The 18,192-nt window shown below is 37.9% G+C and overlaps 1 protein-coding gene across 2 annotated transcripts in view; it reads left to right on the forward strand.

Moving 5' to 3' along the window:
- The window catches only part of aplp1 (amyloid beta (A4) precursor-like protein 1), a 34,866-nt gene extending 21,024 nt beyond the window's left edge, over positions 1 to 13,842 (forward strand). The window contains exons 4-17 of one of the 2 annotated variants that reach the window (XM_053327518.1): positions 1,154 to 1,266; positions 1,756 to 1,949; positions 2,049 to 2,347; positions 4,695 to 4,822; positions 6,333 to 6,407; positions 6,573 to 6,731; positions 7,275 to 7,403; positions 7,730 to 7,829; positions 7,921 to 8,088; positions 8,238 to 8,258; positions 8,355 to 8,422; positions 9,499 to 9,564; positions 9,692 to 9,835; positions 10,938 to 13,842. In XM_053327518.1, coding sequence (XP_053183493.1) covers positions 1,154 to 1,266; positions 1,756 to 1,949; positions 2,049 to 2,347; positions 4,695 to 4,822; positions 6,333 to 6,407; positions 6,573 to 6,731; positions 7,275 to 7,403; positions 7,730 to 7,829; positions 7,921 to 8,088; positions 8,238 to 8,258; positions 8,355 to 8,422; positions 9,499 to 9,564; positions 9,692 to 9,835; positions 10,938 to 11,036 — 1,763 coding nt within the window. In that variant the 3' untranslated portion in view covers positions 11,037 to 13,842. Of the gene's footprint in view, positions 1 to 1,153; positions 1,267 to 1,755; positions 1,950 to 2,048; positions 2,348 to 4,694; positions 4,823 to 6,332; positions 6,408 to 6,572; positions 6,732 to 7,274; positions 7,404 to 7,729; positions 7,830 to 7,920; positions 8,089 to 8,237; positions 8,259 to 8,354; positions 8,423 to 9,498; positions 9,565 to 9,691; positions 9,836 to 10,934 lie in introns of both variants that reach the window. The other variant, XM_053327517.1, reaches the window with a different exon arrangement.
- The last annotated feature ends 4,350 nt before the right edge of the window (positions 13,843 to 18,192 follow it).

An 18,192-nucleotide genomic window follows, 5' to 3' on the forward strand; every position in this document is an offset into this window, starting at 1 on the left:
AGTGAGTTAAAAGCACAATTTGCTGTTTTTACACTAAAAATTATAAACAAATGATCACCCATTATGTTGTTTGTTTAGTAATCCTCTTATCAAACTGTCAGCAAGAAAGCCCAATAAGCATATTTCCTAAAATGTCACACAGTTCCTTTTATTGACTTATTGTGTAAGACAGATGTTGGAGATTTCCTTAAAACCCTGCATGGACTTAGAGCTGTAGCATTGTGTTTTGATGTCATATTAAAACTCAACAGTTACATAACATACTTTATATTGCATAAGATTGACACAAACCACGATACTGTCTCAGAGCAGAAATATATGTGGATTTGTACATGCCCATGCAAGTAATGTACAAGCTATCAAGAGTATTACAGTTCTCTGTTGTTCCTGTACATTGTTTTTATTTTTGGCATTCAAGTGCCACAATTTCTAAAATCTCTATTTCTAAATGTGTTACTACTGGAACCTTAGATGAGCAGGATGTGCAGTTAATTAGACTTAAAGCACCATACACATCTCAACAGAATCACAGAGAGGTCATGCATGTTAAAAGCCACTAGGGGGGCAGATAGACTAACAATGGGTAAGTGAATGAATGAATGAATGAGTGGAGAACAGTGAGTCATGAAGCACTTGATTCGTGTGCACAATGCTTAAAAGGTTTCTACTGTACTGCCAGTGCGCCATCCTGTATGCTAGAGCCTAGAGCATGTAACATTAGTACTGTATAGTTTGTGTGGCATGTACTATATGTTTTTAATTAAATGAATGTAAAATATTATCTTCATTTCTCATCACATTTGTCATCTTCATGCAAGCGCTTTTTACTTCACATCCATGACTTCATAGTTTATCTGCTCAGAGCGGTTACCATTGTTGCCTTTTATGCTTTCTGTCAGTCCTATTTATGCATCCCACCCCCAGCTCTTTCACTGTAGTTCAGTATCATACTTCATATAGTCCATGTATCACAGGTTGAGTTCATTTGTACACTCTTTCTTCCTCATTCCTCATTAAAGCACACTGATGTTTGATGCTCCATTTTCAAACACAGCACTGAGATCTTGTTAAATCTCAAGTTCAACTTTATTAATTCTCCCACTGCTCGAAATCATCTTACACCGACCTCACCTTTCCTTCATTCTTGCTACAGAGGGCGAGTATGTGAGCGAGGCCCTGCTGGTTCCTGACAGATGCCGTTTCCTCCACCAGGAGCAGATGGATGCCTGCGAGAGTTATGTATACTGGCACAACATTGCCAAGGAGGTGAGAAGGGCAGATTATTTTTTTAAATTGTACATTTAAGGCGTATGGGTAAAGAAAACAGTTAAAGGTTCAACTGTGTTGCATGTAAAGCAAAAGGGGAATTTTGGTTTGACTTTCCACTGCTGCGTGTATGCTTAACTTTTCATATTCACAAAGAACTTTCCAGAGCTGCCTGTAAACATTTTGTACAGCCAGCCCTAATAGTGTTAGAAGACTACAATAGATAAGTCTGCACAGTTGTGTATCGCATCATACTTCGTCAATACGCCTACCTGAGGTGTTTATTACAGACCAGAAGTGTGACAGAGTTCAAGCTGCACACTCCTTCACATCACCTCATGTCAAGTTTGCTCTGAGAGAAGAAACTCTCAAAAATAATTTTGTGTTGATAGAATTTATTTCTTATCATATTTACTCCCTTAACTTGAATTATTCTCTGTTATATCTTAAATCTGGTTGCTTCTGTTCATATTCCTCTGTCTTTCTCAGGCATGCACTGCTGATAATCTGGAGCTCCACAGCTACGGGATGCTTTTGCCCTGTGGAGACCATTTCCGGGGGGTCGAGTATGTGTGCTGCCCAGGCAGAGGGAGCTCCAGCAGCAAAGGAGAGGCTGAGGAAAGAGAGATCCCTGCTGGTGCTCAGACACTCACATCCCAGACCAGTGGAAAACTCAACTCCATGTAAGACAACATTTAGCTTGACCCTGTATACAGTAGATGTTGGATGGGATTTTGTGTGTTTAATGTCATGAGAGTAATGACTGTGTTGCTTTCCAACAGTGTCAAAGTGACAGCCCCCACTCCGAGCCCCTCTCCCGACACAGACGTGGATGAGGTTGATATGGAAGAAGAAGATGATGAGGTGTTGGAGGAAGAGGAGGAGGAAGAGGATGAGGAGGAAGTTGATGAGGTGGAGGCTGAAGAGGAAGAGGAGGAGGCAATAGCTGTGAAAGACCCAGAGGATTATGAGTACCCTATTGACTCAGGTCCCTATCAGACATCTGACTATCTGGACTCCTTCTACTATGAGAAAAGCAACAAACCCACCACCTCAGCACCTCTTATGGAAGGAGACAGCTGTGAGTTTACATACTTGCCGTCAATGCTTGTGTTTGACCTTCTCTGTGTGTATATATATTAGGGGTGTAACGATACACTCAGCTCACGAGACGAGACGAGACACGATATTGGGTTCACGAGATCGAGACAGGATGAGATTTTAACTATATTTTTAAGAAAACTTCAATGAGGAAATACATGACTGTTCTTTTATTTGAAACTCACAAAATGGACATTGAATTGAAATGTTTTAACTAATCATCTTGTAATGAATCTACTTTCTAAATATATAATTATCATATGCAGTATGCACCATTGTAAAAGGTTTCCCCATATAGATAGATATTTTATAGATGGATAGTTTTGGTATTTATGGAAATAACCATAAATACAAAGGTTAGATACAATCACAAATACTAAAAAGTAAATTATAAAGAGTAGAAACAATTCTATATACATATAAATTAAATAAAGAATCCAATTATCACAAATTATAACAATAAAAAAATAGAAATAAAAGTAAATTGCACAAATCCTGTATCACATAAATACACAAGTAGAACAACATATAAATTGTGTTATAATTTGGTAGGTTGACTCATTTTACTTTTTGCATCATTAGGCTTCCATAGCTGCGCTAGAGTCCCTGCTCCTCCTACCTCAGGCTCTCAGTGTAGAGACCTGAGGTTAACCTGCTCCTCTCCTCATCTCATACTTCTGACTGAGTTCTTTTCAACAGGTAGAAGCTGCAACAAGGTTAATGATCCACACGTGACATTATAAAAAGAAGACATGACGTGCGAATGAGCGATAGAAAACTGATGGTCTTTTTTTTGTTTTTTGTTTGGTGCGCCCCTTCGTCTCGCAAGATCGCCCCTAATATATATTGTTCTTCTTTTTTACCAGCAATAAATGTCTTGTACCTATGATTATCAACATAGTCAAAGGTCTAACTAACTGCTCATAGTTTAACTCCCACTTTCTGTGACTCGTCTGTAATAGGAAGTTAGGTCTGTTTAAAAAAAACAACAATCTCACTCAATCACGCCAAACCCACTCATTCTTGCATGTGGTTCATGCTTCTACATGCACATAAGTGTCACTCTTTTTTAACAAAAAAAATTCATACAGGAAATATATGATGATTAATACCGTGGGTGATGTTGAAAGGGCAAGTTTTGAGTTTTCTTTAAAAAGTAGTACGTGACATGCACATTCTCAAATACAGCGTCATATACTTCACTATATTATATAATCTATTATATACTTATTATATAATGTATATTATATTGGTGCCTTTTACTGGTCCCAGCTCAGTCTCCATTTAATATAAACTGACCACTAACACTGTCAATCAAGAGTATGTTTACTATATTCTACTAGACTAGCAAAGTGCAGTCCATTTATATTCACTGTCAAGGTGTGTGTGTGTGTGTGTGTGTGTGTGTGTGTGTGTGTGTGTGTGTCAGTGTGATCCATAGCATATCACACATCCACACCTACAGCTACATTTGGGTCATAGCAGAGGGCGTGTGTGGACAGTAAATGGAGCAGTTGACCACCATACTACTTGAATAAGAGCAAACTCAGGATGGTAAACCAGTGTGGTGCTCATTTGATAGGTTTTGGGTGTGTTATGGTGTTGCCATGGTTTATTTTTGTTGAAAGGGTGGGAAGTCCAACAGTAGTAGATATTAACAGCTTTGTACCACTTCCTAACCTTCCAGTACAATATTTTTCATTACTTCTAAGTATGTGACAATAATGATTTTAACAGCTGGTATATCTGAAGAGTTTTTAAATATGTCCTGATCAAGGGAATGATCTGCAAATGTCAACTTCTACACAAAAGTATCATGAATCATACTGAACAAATCTTCAACTATGGCTTTGCTTACTCCTTTTCCTTTATCTAGTCTGCCATATTTGCACTTAACATGTTTATTTTCATATCCTCTCTTGGTTTTTTATCCAGATACAATATCTCAAAGCACAATGTCCTTTTTTCTCATTTTCCAGTGTTTGTTTTCCTCACATTTTCCACACATGGTGATGCTTTGCTGACTAACTAAAGATCTTTAATGTGACATATTCTTCCTCAGCACGTATTGTATACTGGGTCATATTTTACCACACAGATTTTCTCCAGGACAAAGCAGACATTGTCATCCATTCATAGTTCTTTAATTATTCCCATTCCTCCAGCTGTAGTGTAAAATTGCCCTCCCTTTCTCTTGCTACTTTCTCAGTACACACACCCTGTCACTTTTTAACCTGGACTGTCCTTTTAATTACAGGATAATTGCTCTGTAGCTCCTGCAACCTGCAAGACAGTAATAACTTCTCTTTTCTATCTTTCCGACCCAGTGACTACACCTCGCCCCACAGATGGCGTTGATGTTTATTTTGAGAAGCCAGTGGATGATACTGAGCATGCCAACTTTCTGCGTGCCAAAACAGACCTTGAGGAGCGGAGAATGAAGCGCATCAATGAGGTGAATTTCACAGGGCTAAGAAAAGGCTAATTGTTTGTTGGCTGGCAGGCCGGACTTCTGACAGTGAAGCATATCATTCTCTAATCTAATTGTCAGAATGACAGGGGCACTGGCCTGAACACAGCAGATTAAAATAAGAAATGCCACATATATCCCTAAGAAGTGTCAAACTAGGGCCTAGACCTGAAATGTATATCATGAATAGTGGATGGTACATACAATATCACCATATAGTATGTATTAATCCCCTTACAATTTCAAGGTATGACTTTACTTTTCACCCCCTATTAAGCATTTATAACAAAATTAATTAAATGCTACATATTGCTTCTAAATGCTTAATAGAGTGATTTAAAGTAAAGATTTACCAATAAACTATTAATATGCAGTGGTTGTTGAGGCAGAGTTTCATACATGGTGGAAGTTTATCATATTGCATATCTGACAATGTTTTTCGTGCGTGGGTGCTCAGACTATCAAAACTGCTGGCATACAACTTCTAGATTTTCTTTTTGATCTTGGTTTTTGCTGTGATACATATCACATACCACAGATTTTCAGCATCAAGTCATCCCTCTGTGTTGGGCAACATCTCTTATAATGTAGACAGACAGTTAAAATGGGTTTAATGTTCTTCATTGACTGGCTTTTTATATGAAAAGGACAACAACTAACATGTACTGATAAGATCAGAATGATTTACGCATTGTGGTTATTCTTTTTATGCCAAAAATGATTCATACTTGTCAACACAAGGAAACATGCTGAGTTGAAAGTCTGGCTTCTGCAACTGTAACACTGCAGCCAGTATGTTCTTTGAAATTTCCGTTCTGCTGCACAACATGTTTTTATTTTGACCTGAGTGATTTGGCCTACAGCCCATTTAACCTGGTGGTGGCACATAATGTGTTAAAATTACATGCGGTGTTAAGAGGTGTTAAGAGGTTGTGGTCATTTCACATATTCCCGTGAGATCAGGTTGACACAAAACTTGACATCCCAGTCTGCCAGATATGAAACAATGGCACACAAACACTGTTGCAGCTGTAAGCAAGCAAACACACTGGATTAACTGAGATAGATTCCACCTAACCTTAAAACCCACATGAGCTTTGAGTCTGGGGCGCAAGGGCGGTAGGAGACGACTGCAGTACCCACAACACCTGCGGTCTGTGTTACATATTTGTCCTTTAAGATGATAAAAGATGATAAAATTGTTGCTGCACAATCTCTCATGTAGACATCAGATAACTTTACTCTGTTTAGCATACAACAGTTTTAAAAAAACACACCATGCTCAGGCTTTACATAAAAATCAGTGACCTTGTTTATGTTAACCGCATTTATTAAATGTAAAAGAATGTACTATATAGCCAAATCCATGAAATGCTGCATTTCTCTGTCAGTGTTCTATTTATATATGTTGTACCACTGTGCCCTGTTTTGAACTATGTTAGTCTATGCAACACTTTCTAATGATTAATTGATATTGTATCTTTACATTTCATAGATCATGAAGGAATGGGCAGAGGCAGACAACCAGTCAAAGAATCTGCCAAAGTCAGAGCGACAGGCTCTTAATGAGGTAAACTGACAACTGTCAAGCGTATCTATACTTAATTTAATTGTTAAACATTTCCTGTTAAAATATAATTATATATGGGATATCCAGTAATTAATCAACATTTGATTATATGCTGTTGCTGCTTTATTTCTCCTTGATTTTACTCTTTCATCTCTCCTCTGATAGCACTTCCAGTCTGTGCTGCAGACACTGGAGGAGCAGGTTGCTGGTGAGAGGCAGAGGCTAGTGGAGACGCATCTTGCCAGAGTAGAAGCCATACTCAACAACAATCGCCGCCTGGCCCTGGAGAATTACCTGACTGCCGTACAGTCTGACCGCCCTCAGGTAAGTCCAACATGGAGTACAAAAGAGTGCACTCAGTTCAGTGCAGTTCACTGCCGGGTGTGTACAGTTAAGATGGCAGCAAAGATTACAGAAACTTGGATTTATTCATCTTTTATCACTGCCAGCCCTATCTTTCTTCTTAGAGTTTGACTTTGATAATGGCAAGGACTGCATAAAAGATGAAAGTGTAAGCTTTACGATAGGCCCATAAGGAATGGAGTTATAAAATAGGTTTTTCAAAAATTGTTAGTCACTGCACCACAAGAGGTATGCATACAACAACAAATGTTAGGCTGATGAGTCCAGTAATACGCGAGATTAACTGCAGATAGACACACAGACACGTGCACTCATGCACACACATGGACACATGCGCAAACACGACCAAATGCATGATCCCCTCCAGGCTTAGGCCTGATGGAGATAATGATCAGATCTACTTTAGATTCTTTCTCTGTGATAGGCAGTGAATAGGTTCCGACAGTGCCTTTATCTCACTGTCTGGCATTTCCTGACTGTCCTCCCTTCACCTTTGTCTTCCAGCCGGAGCGCGTGCTGCAGGCTCTAAAGCGATACATGGCTGCAGAGCAGAAGGACCGCAGACACACACTCAGGCATTACCAGCATATTGTGGCTGTTGACCCCCAGAAGGCTGAGCAGATGAAATTCCAGGTGTGTGTCTGAGTGTGTGTTAGGTATTTGCTTCTGAGATGCTTTTTTCTGCTGACCATTAAAAGAACATACAGAACATCATATGATTTAGCACATAAATCAGATTTGTTAATAAATGATCTCGCAGAGATGAAGTAGCTACCAATCTTGTTTTATTAAACTAAGATCAAAGGCGGTGTTTGCTGACTTCAAAATCAGCTTTAGACACATGACTCCATAAAAAGTTTGTTTTACTTTTCATTGTGGATTCATTTCAGGAACCAATGAACTGCTTATCTGTGTAAAACCAGTTAAAGTAAGCAGAATCGTTTTGTGTTTTTTTGCAGGTGTACACACATCTTCATGTGATTGAGGAGAGGATGAACCAGAGTCTTGCATTGCTGTACAAGGATCCTACTTTAGCGGAGGAGCTGCACAATGATATCCGTAAGCTGGACTGCTGACCTGTGACCCATCAGTTTTCAGATCTGAAGACATCTTGGTGACTTTGTTTTGTTTTTGTGTGTGTCACCTGCAGAAGAGCTGGTCAAGGCAGAACGAGGAGACATCAGTGAGCTCATGACCACTTCCTTTTCTGAGACCCGCACTACTGAGGAGCTTTTGCCTGCTGAGAGCGAGGAGGAGAAGGATGACGAGGAAGAAGAAGAGAGAGCCTTCCAAAACAGGCCTTATCCTCCACGCATTGGTACATAGTTACAAACCACTCTTACACTCACAAATCCAACGTTTATTAAGTCCACCCTAATTATGTCAGTGTAAAATGATTAACTACTTTTTTACCAGTTACTATGGTTAATGTTGTTTTTTTCTCCTTCTGTATTTTATCCTCTAAAGAAGTGCAGTCTAACAAGAAAGGTAAGCTGGTATTAAAGCAGCTAACTTGATTGTTAGCAGTAATTGTAGTATTGTATTTTGTACGTCTGCTCACAGTATTTTTGTCTCCATCCTTAGTGTCTGCAGTAGATGAATATGATTATACCACATCTGAGAGAGGTCCTACTTATGAATATGAGGAAAAGGTAAGATCATTTTGGCAAATCTGAAAGGCTGGTGTTATATTTTTAAAAAGACTCCACCCTAGTTCAATTGGACAGACACAAATACTGAAGGGGAGAACAGGATTGGTAGTCACACTTTTTACTTTCCTTTAAATTCTTCATAAACCGTATACTGAATAGATTCCCTTTTAATTTGTAATGAAAGCCAAAAGTGTCAGGTAGGAATAGAGTGGTCTTACTCCCCTTCAGCTGACATGGGCTGTCAAATATGTCTTGTGCACTTGTGACAACCATCCCCATTGTGGGGTTGGTAGTCACACACTATGGGGTTGTCCCTGTGTTATCCTAATAGAGAAAAATAAAAAACAGTCATTGTTTATTTTTTATTATTAAAAATGTGCACCAAGAGAACATAAACAGGAAACAATATTCCTTTAAGTGCATTTTTTGTCCTTATATAACTGTATTATGGGTTTTCACCTCCCTGACTGCTCTGAGCATCACATCTGGAGGAGTCTGGCCCTTGTTTGTCTTCCTGACAAAGTCCCTAGTCACTTTGCTATCTTAAAAGAAAGAGAGAACTAGATATATCACACCATATATGTTTTTGCCAACATGTGACAACCAACCCCAAAGAGTATGTGACAAACATTCCCAACTGGGAGTTTTTGCTACCAGCAAAGCTAACAACCACATGTTTTGGCGTAGCTATGGAAAAAACCTACCTAACTATCGCACTCTCTTCATACTTAAATGGTAATGATTGTTTTATTATATAGAAAATAAACACTGAATACGCTGGATACTTACATTTTCCCATGAAAACACTAAACGTCCTCTCACTTCAATGTCAAGCAGTTTTCTCCAGAAATGACCTCTGATGTAACATCTCACCTAAATTCTAAAACCTTCAGTCCCAAAACTTTTTAACAGCGCCCTCTAGGAACCGAGATCTGATGAATGTGACAACCAACCCGTACAACAATCAACCCTGTTCTCCTTTATGTGTTTGTCTGTATTTGTAGTTGTAGGTTATTTTTTCAATGTTTATATGTCACAATATTTCGCTTGTTCTTACACATTCCCTTTCCTTTTAGATCAACACCTCTGCAGAGCTCAAGCAGGTGGTCTACAAGCCTGCTGAGATCGAGAGAGATGAACTTGTAAGGGTTAAATATAAGCATTATGATGTTCTCATGTAAAGTTTTAAGTGCATATGATTGATTGAAGAAATTTGTCCCTACAGCTCTCCCGTGTTTAAAATGTCACCTCACGTCTCTCTTTCTATAGCAACCTGATGCCTTGGAGACGTTTAACCGCGGCGCCATGGTTGGGTTGCTGGTGGTGGCTGTGGCAATTGCCATGGTGATGGTAATCAGCCTGTTGCTGGTCCGCAGGAAGCCGTACGGGACTATCAGTCATGGCATTGTAGAGGTTTGACCACTTTAATTTAAGCTTTACACCATCTCAAATGACCACACCAGTTGTCTTACATTTTATAGTTTAACTAAAAACAAATATGTAAATTACTGGGATTAGCTTTCAGGCACCAGTATTCAGTTTCACTATTCACACAAGCAGCTACATTCAGGAACATTTGCATCTTCCGCTTTTTTATTAATGCCATGGCAATGCCTGAATAGTCATGCAACAGTTATGGATACCAACAGCGATAAATGGGACAATGTAGGATTTAAGTGGCTGAAGACATCTCTGCTCCCATTTAAACATGAGCCCATGTAGGACATGTTCCTGAACATTTCTGAGATAGACTGCATACACGAAAGGGGTTTTAAGCATGTGTTGTGAGTAATTTACTACCTCCATGAAGCCAAGCCATTGGCTTCCGTTTATCTAACCACAGTGTGAAAATCAACCTACAGGAAGCTACACAGACTAATTCTCACCACCCATGTTTGCAAAAATATATATTTATTTTATTGTCTTAAAAGTACAAATGGAGTGGCACCTGTAATCTCATTATATGTTTAATATAATGGCAATAAAGGTTTCTAGTTAACTTTCTGTGTAGTAAAACATGTCAAATGTAATGGTATGAGCCTTTAGGTTAAAGGAATAGTATTACATTTTGGAAAGTGCACTTATTTGCTTTCTTGCTAAGAGTTAGATGTTTGATATCACTCTCACATCTCATGGCAAGCTACAGCCAGCAGCTCTTAGAATAAAGACTAGAAAATAAGAGGAAGCAGCTTATTGGGTTCTATCCAAACCTTAAAAAAATCCACCTACCAACACCAGGAGCAGTTTCCAGGAAAACAATAGTTAATTGTGACTTATTTTGAGAACCATGCCTTCATCGATCACTATCACTATACACTATATTCCATAAAGTTTAAAATTCCCAAAGTGTGCCCCCACAGTATAACTTTCATCCTGCTCCACTGTTCTCATCTCAAAGCAACCACTCATTTGTTTCATATTCAATAAACAATTTATTCAGTTTGAAGGTATCATCTTTGCTTTTGTATTTGTCTTTAGTGTGCAATAATTTAATCTCTTGTGATTCTCACAGCAGGTCGACCCCATGCTGACCCCAGAAGAACGACAGCTCAACAAAATGCAAAACCACGGCTATGAAAACCCCACTTACAAATTCTTCGAACAGATGAACTGAGGTACTGGGGCTACCAACAAGTCATGCCCAAGTCCGACCACTTGTTTTGTCCCTCTACTCTTCCTTATGGTGGTCTCCCAGCCACACTCCCTGTGACGGATTTATGATGTGTTGCAATTATAAAGTAACTGACTAAGTAAGGGGTACATCCCAAACCCATTGTAAATGACCAACAACAACCTATCATCATTACCAGAATGTGAATAATGAGATATGATACCAACTTGCATCACCTATTGTAATCTTAAAACTCCTCTGGGTTATAGTCTGGGGATTGTTCTTTCCATTAACGCTGCCACAGCGTTTCATAATTCTGAAAATATTCACATCATAGACAGGAGAACCATCCCAGTGGCATGACTTGACCTATTGCTTTTCACTAGAAACTGAAGTTGAACGGTGCATAATGCTTTATAGTATTTATTTTTCAGTAGTAGTCTCTTTGTTCAAATTGTACCACAGTTAGATATAATGTATCTGTGTAGATGAGTGTGAGTGACAGCCATGTTGAATTATGGTGTCAATTTAAAACCCACTTACTTTGAATGTGTGAGACATTTAGGCTTTAATTTAAAACATGGAAGGCCAAAAAGACCACACTGGAATACACTACAGAATATGTGCTGGTGGTACAAAAAACATCATGTTTTGACTTTTGAGGTTCTGCCCTCAATATAATTCATTATTTGGCAAAATATACCAAATATTCCATTTAGCGAATTTAGTCAGTGAATGAGTTTATTTTATTTGTACTGCTACCTAAAGACCTGTAAAACAGAATAATCAAAAGTCCGTTATTTTGATGAAAGCATGACAACTTGGTGTATGATGCTGCTGTATTTATTTGTGTTGTTCCCGTCATTGCTTTTGAGAAGTCGGAAATGTCACCGTTCAAAATGGACACTGTAAATAACGTAAGTAATACATACTACTAGATGTAGACATTTCTATGATTAATTTGCATTGATGTAATGGAATAATACATAAAAATAGTACATTGTGCGGTTACGAGAAGGAGAAACATTTTCCTAACATGGCTGATTGAAAACGGACTGTTGTAAAAACCAGCACAAGACAACGACACAGTAACTTCTTTCTGAATGTATTTAAGGTAGACGTTGAGATTCCATCTTCTTTTCAGTAATGCATCATTCCCCCTAGTAGCCCTGAATAGGAGTTAGTGAAGTTCAACACATCCAACAGACACACTACATGCCTGATGCCCTTCTTGCCACTTCCTGTAGCAACCGGTTCATTTTCACATTTGGCAGATGTGTATTTGAGCAGAGGAACTTAAAGCTTAGGTGTGTTAATCTGTGTAGTGCAGTGAAGTGCAGAGAGGCCACAGCTATAGTAATGTGATGTGTCAGTGTGTGTAGTAACTCCTAAAATCACCACACTCAGGCTAGTGTGGTGTTGGTAGATAGTAGTAAAACATACTGTTAGTCTTTAAATCTGCCACTTTGACATCTTTGGACTCAACAAACATTGAATGTTAGTACTCTATAGATGCTATATTTAAGTTACTCTCCTCATAAATAGCTTTTCTCTGAATGACTCATTGTAGTTTGTCATATTTATGATCAACATAGTACCCTGCATAGGTAAGTTAAAAAGGGATTTCCCCTTTTTTGTCCTGGCTGATTAACTGCTACGTCTGTCAAGTTGATTTTCCTTCAACCACTTCATTCTACTACTTCATCTTGGTTAGGGAAGGTCATGCAGTAGGATGTTGCTTTTTTGTTCATCAGTCTTTAACTGTATACTAAAATCCATACCAAAATCAGTTCCAAATCATTTATTTATGATGGTAGTTTTCTTTTTAAACCTGCATTTGTCCAGTCTGAAGAAAAATCATTTACTTGTATTTTTGTTTTTTTGTTTTTTTGAGAACTTTGCTTTGAAATAAGCAAAAAAAGACAATAGTGAGTTACAGTTTAGCATTAATCTTGTGTTCCTCTCATTAGGCAGGTTAATTGCAGGTTGTGGCTGCGTTATGACGGGTGAAGAGAAGTCATAGCCCTTGTATAATTTGTACAGCTACGTTAGTGAATGAAAACATTGTATGTTCACAGTTTAAGTCAGTTGATCTTGTAATGATACTACTGAAACCATAGATGAGAATAAGCTTGCCTGTGTTTCCCAAACCACTGAAGGTTTCCTACCAGCATTTAGCAGACTTAGAATGGTGTATACTGTAGTTACTCAAATCACATTTGTACGTACGTCCTCCTGTCGAATTCTAGACTTCTTTATTGGTCTGTCCCCCTTACCTCCTGATGAATTATAAACAATGTTATTGAGATTTTAATTGCTGCATTATTGCCTTTTACAATGCTGTGTTTTGGATGTAATTATTCTGTATTTTTTATTTGTATGTAATAATCAGTTGGATCAAGGGTCATGCTTTTCCGATGTAATGTAATTTTAGAAGCTTGTATGAGAAAACACTGACAAGTTTAATACGTTTAGAAATGTGAAATATATAGACAGATGTACAGCCTCTGCCTAATTGACAAGGAGTGGCACTAAGCACAAGTACAACTAAATTACTCCATTTGTGTACAGGTTGCAAAATGTTAAGACGTTGATTCTGTCTGATTTCAATTGTACTGCATTGATTCTTGGGGACGTTGATGGCATCATTAAGACCTGTCTTTCATTTTCATTTTAACCAAAGACATGCTCCACCAGTAAGCAGACAGATATTCAAATTTGGCAAAACTGTTGTGTAAATGTATTTGCAAGCAATCTGAGAAATTAAAACTGGTCAAGCTAATTAATAGTGTAATAAAAATGAATGACCCATAAAATGCTGCGTCTGTGCTTTTTGAATTTCTCCCTCATTTGCACATATGACCTCTCTGTAGAGGCTCTGACATCATATTTAGGAAAATTCACACCGTTTTTCATAGACTCTACATGCAGGGGACTGAAACAATTGTAACCTGTGTAATCAGACCTATGATGTAAAAGCCACAGACAAGAAGGGGAAACTATCTTGCTTACTCACACTGGAAAATTATGCTTTTTTTTGTCCTGTATCTCCTCAGGTGAATTTATTTGGAAAAAGAAACCTAACTTATATACTTTACTTAGAAGACATGGTTTGTGCCACATCATAATGTAAATTAACTACTTAATGGCCAAATAAGTTCATATCAGATCATAAGATGTGTTTTGACAGCTTGAAGGAATTAAACTCATGACAAATCTTACTCCTTCATATGTGAAGCGTTACCCTAGTACAGTAGATTTCATAGTAAAACTTTCTACAGGGTAAAAATCTTAACCACGATTAAGATACGATGTACGATAACATTTTCTCTCAGTTCTCAGTATGGAGTTTCAGTGACTCCTCAAGCCACAATGTCATTTCTGTGAAGCTAAATTGGCAGTTCACTTCCTATGTCAGGAAAAGCTACATGCGATGCAAATCACCTAATGACCTATGTAAAGCTGAAGAATCAACATATATGCCTCAGGGAATTCAGTTTTATTGACTTTTCTTAATTAAGTTGTGTGTATTAGCAACATGAGTAAAATCATTTCATTTACATCACTAAAAACAATATTAGCATAGAGGTAAAACCACCAGCACAGTGAAATGCTGTACAAACATAATAATTCTTATATACTTCTTATAACATTGTTAGCGACTGATGAGTATTTTCCTTTGAACATCAAATGCACTGTGATGAGCAATGATATACTGTAACTGAGTGTTGATAATTTCCTTTCATGTCTAAGCAAATGTCTGCTTTAATCAAATAATAGCCCTGAACTTTATGTTATGATAAGCATCAATAAACATCAGACCCTTGCTAAAACTGACTGATAAGTTCCCTTGACACAGTTCCCAAGCACCAATTAACCTGACAGTCACAAGCGTGCGTGGGCCTCGAACTTCCTTCACCCACAAATTACACAGAAGTCAAGCCCCAGCCCCTAGCCTCTGCGCAGGTTGACTTCTTCCAAACCACAACACTGACGGGTAGTCCTGCTTACCCTGATTACTGTGAAAAGGCTCTGTGGCTGTACAGTGACAGTTTGATGCCATTGATGCCTCCAGCGCATCAGTCATTTTGGTAGTGGTTCCTCTGAAGTTTACTGCTCACAACCCGCCACTGTGGTAATGTAAGACGACTCATATTAACCCAGACTTTTATCACATTGCAGTCTGAGTGTGTGCTGTGTTTAGTTCAGTAACACTTTGATTCATTCAACAAAACAACAATATGAAACCTCTTCGTATGCAGAGATTAAAAACCTTGGTAGGTAGATCAAAGATGTTACAGAAGAGTTGTGTACTTGATGAAATGATAAAAGATCATTAACATCATATGAGATGTGTGGGTGACACAGGACATACACAAGCATTTACATCAGCTATCCCACACAGTTAGACACCTCAGTGAGTCAGCATTGATGCAGGGCAGGGTGTCTGATGGTGATTGTTCAACTGACAGTGAGGGGATAGCAGGTGCTAAAGAGCCTTTTGTGGGGGGACCAACAGTCTTGCTATTACTGGTAGGTGAAGCCCTGTGCATCAGCTCTGGATGACTCTTTCACATATAGTGCAACATGACATTTAAGTGTTGGTATAATGCTAATTTCTCTGAGAGGAATAGATGAGATCACACTGTCCAGTGGTATGAGCAACACTTTGTGAAAAATGCTTGCACAGACAAAAATATGCAGAGTAGCCCCAAATGTCATCATGCAACTGTGTACAAACACGTGCACACACACACACCGACACATATAGACATTAAGCTATCATGTACAATTGAACATACAAGAAGTATGTATATCTGGTTAAAGAAGCACATCCACTGAATGAAGAATGACGATTTAGGTGACAAAACAAAGCCAAAAAAACATGTGAAACGTTCCTCCCTATACACCAACGTGTCAATCTGTGATCACAGGAATTACAAGGAAACCACCCTGTGGTTATCACAACATGCATATGCCATCCTCATAGGTGACAAGTGTAAAGGACAATTATTAAACTTAGAAGTTAAACATTAGGCTCTAACTCACAGGATGAAAATCTGGCATTATCATACAGTGATAAAAGTCATGTTAACTCAGCTATGCAATAAAATGTATGGTATTCCTCATTTTGAATTTGGCCGCGCAGAAGCATGCAGTTTGCGATGTGTTTTTCTGCTCTCACAGTTCACTGCTGGTGTACTTTTTTCCGCTTTTTTTCAGACTTTTAAAACTCCAGAGTAAACCTTAAAAAAATATGTTGCTTGTTATACTCACAACACTTGAACAGCCAGAGAAATTGAATTTACAATTTTAAAATGTACTTTAGATTAGATGTCTTCTTCTTGAACTACATCACAATTCTATGGTCATAATACATATCAGCTTCAATAAAAGCATTTTAGTGTATGTTAAATAGTGCATGATCAATATACTCTACTATTAAAACAGTAAATCTCTTATTTCTTTATTCATGACTTAATGCTGTACACTTGGTACCATAAAGTGTCATTATATGGAGATACCACAAAGAGGCAATCTGCAAGAGATAGTTAATACACTGGAAACTACTGTTTGTGTAACTGACCCCCTGCAGTATATCCTTCCCCTCAGACATGTTTGATATAAGATTACCTTTATCCTCCATGATAAGATGTAGAGGGTCTGTTAAGCAAAATATTGAGGGCGTAGAGTGTAAAACATCAGATTGAGATTATAATTCTTCACAAAATACAATTGTTTAGTTTATATCAACTATTGTGCTATGAGCATACTGTAGATAGACTATCTCTTCCTCACTACACCCACATCTGCTTAATCATAATTAATTAATCTAACGTCTATGAAACCTACACATACTACTAGCTTACAACAGACCTGTCATTTAGATCATTTTCAACTGACTCAACACTGATTAGTTGGCTGATTAAAGAGCATAGTGTTGACTCACAGTATACTATACAAGACACCTGCTCAAAGCCTAGAATATTAGTATCTTGTAATGGATTCTTTCATTTATCTACATAGTGCTTGTTTTCAAAATGTAACTCTTCAGTCTGATTAGATTGTGTCCAATGACAGGACTGTCTCTGTAGTCTCATTTTATGAGCAGCCTGGTTGACTATCAGTGTATTTTGATTGTAATATTTTAATTGTGAATTGTGTGTATTTTTTGTCATTATAAAAACCCCTCTGCTGTGAGAAATCAATACTGTGGTTGATTACTTATTATTAACTTTTAATAGACATACAGAAGACTAGAGATGTAATATCAAAGTCAGACACTCTCCAAAAGAGGAACTAAACCTACCATAGTGCAAGTTTGGTGTGTCATAAAGCTTTGTCTTGCAAAATCCCACTGCTATTTTAAATCTATGATATGTGAACAACAACAAATACTTAAGAATATATAAATATTTGTGTGTGTGTGTGTGTGTGTGTGTGTGTGTGTGTGTGTGTGTGTGTGTGTGTGTGTGTGTGTGTGTGTGTGTGTGTGTGTGTGTGTGTGTGTGTGTGTGTGTGTGTGTGTCATGTAATATATGTGTATGTATATATCAGACAAACTAACATTATTAAAAGTAAGTTAAAAACAACATTGCTGTCAACATCATGTCCAGGACACAAAAACATTTTACTACATTACACCATTCTGTCCTCCTTTTGCTGCTCCCTATTTCATACCAGATGTGGCATCAAAGGATTTTTACCATGAAATATTACATGGGCTTACACTGTCCTGATAATCAGATTTTATTGCATCAGAAATGCTACCATCTGTTCTCCAATTGCATTTACAGGCTACAGTCTATCCCAGCTGCTGAAAAGGAAAGTGCAGCAAGCAATTCTGACCAACTTTATGTCTAGAATTTTCTTTTCCTTTCAGTTTGAAATCAACAATTGTTTTCTGTCTACGCTTACAGCCAGCTTGATAAGAAAAGATCTGACATTATAAGGTCTTTTTTTTCCTTCTTTTTTTTCTTTTCTTTTCACATGAGGTTTTTCTAAGTTTCAACCACCTCGTGTTTTCTTAGAAGTTCCATTATTAGAGGTTGCCTCTTTCATTAACTCCTTCATGGTGGCACAATTTTGAGAAGAGTTGAATATTGTGGCTATTTGGGAGCCCCATGACAACTGAAATTACAGACTCTACGAAATAGCT

The sequence above is a fragment of the Scomber japonicus genome, chromosome 10 (assembly GCF_027409825.1).
Source record: "Scomber japonicus isolate fScoJap1 chromosome 10, fScoJap1.pri, whole genome shotgun sequence".
In the NCBI taxonomy this organism is placed as follows: domain Eukaryota; kingdom Metazoa; phylum Chordata; class Actinopteri; order Scombriformes; family Scombridae; genus Scomber; species Scomber japonicus.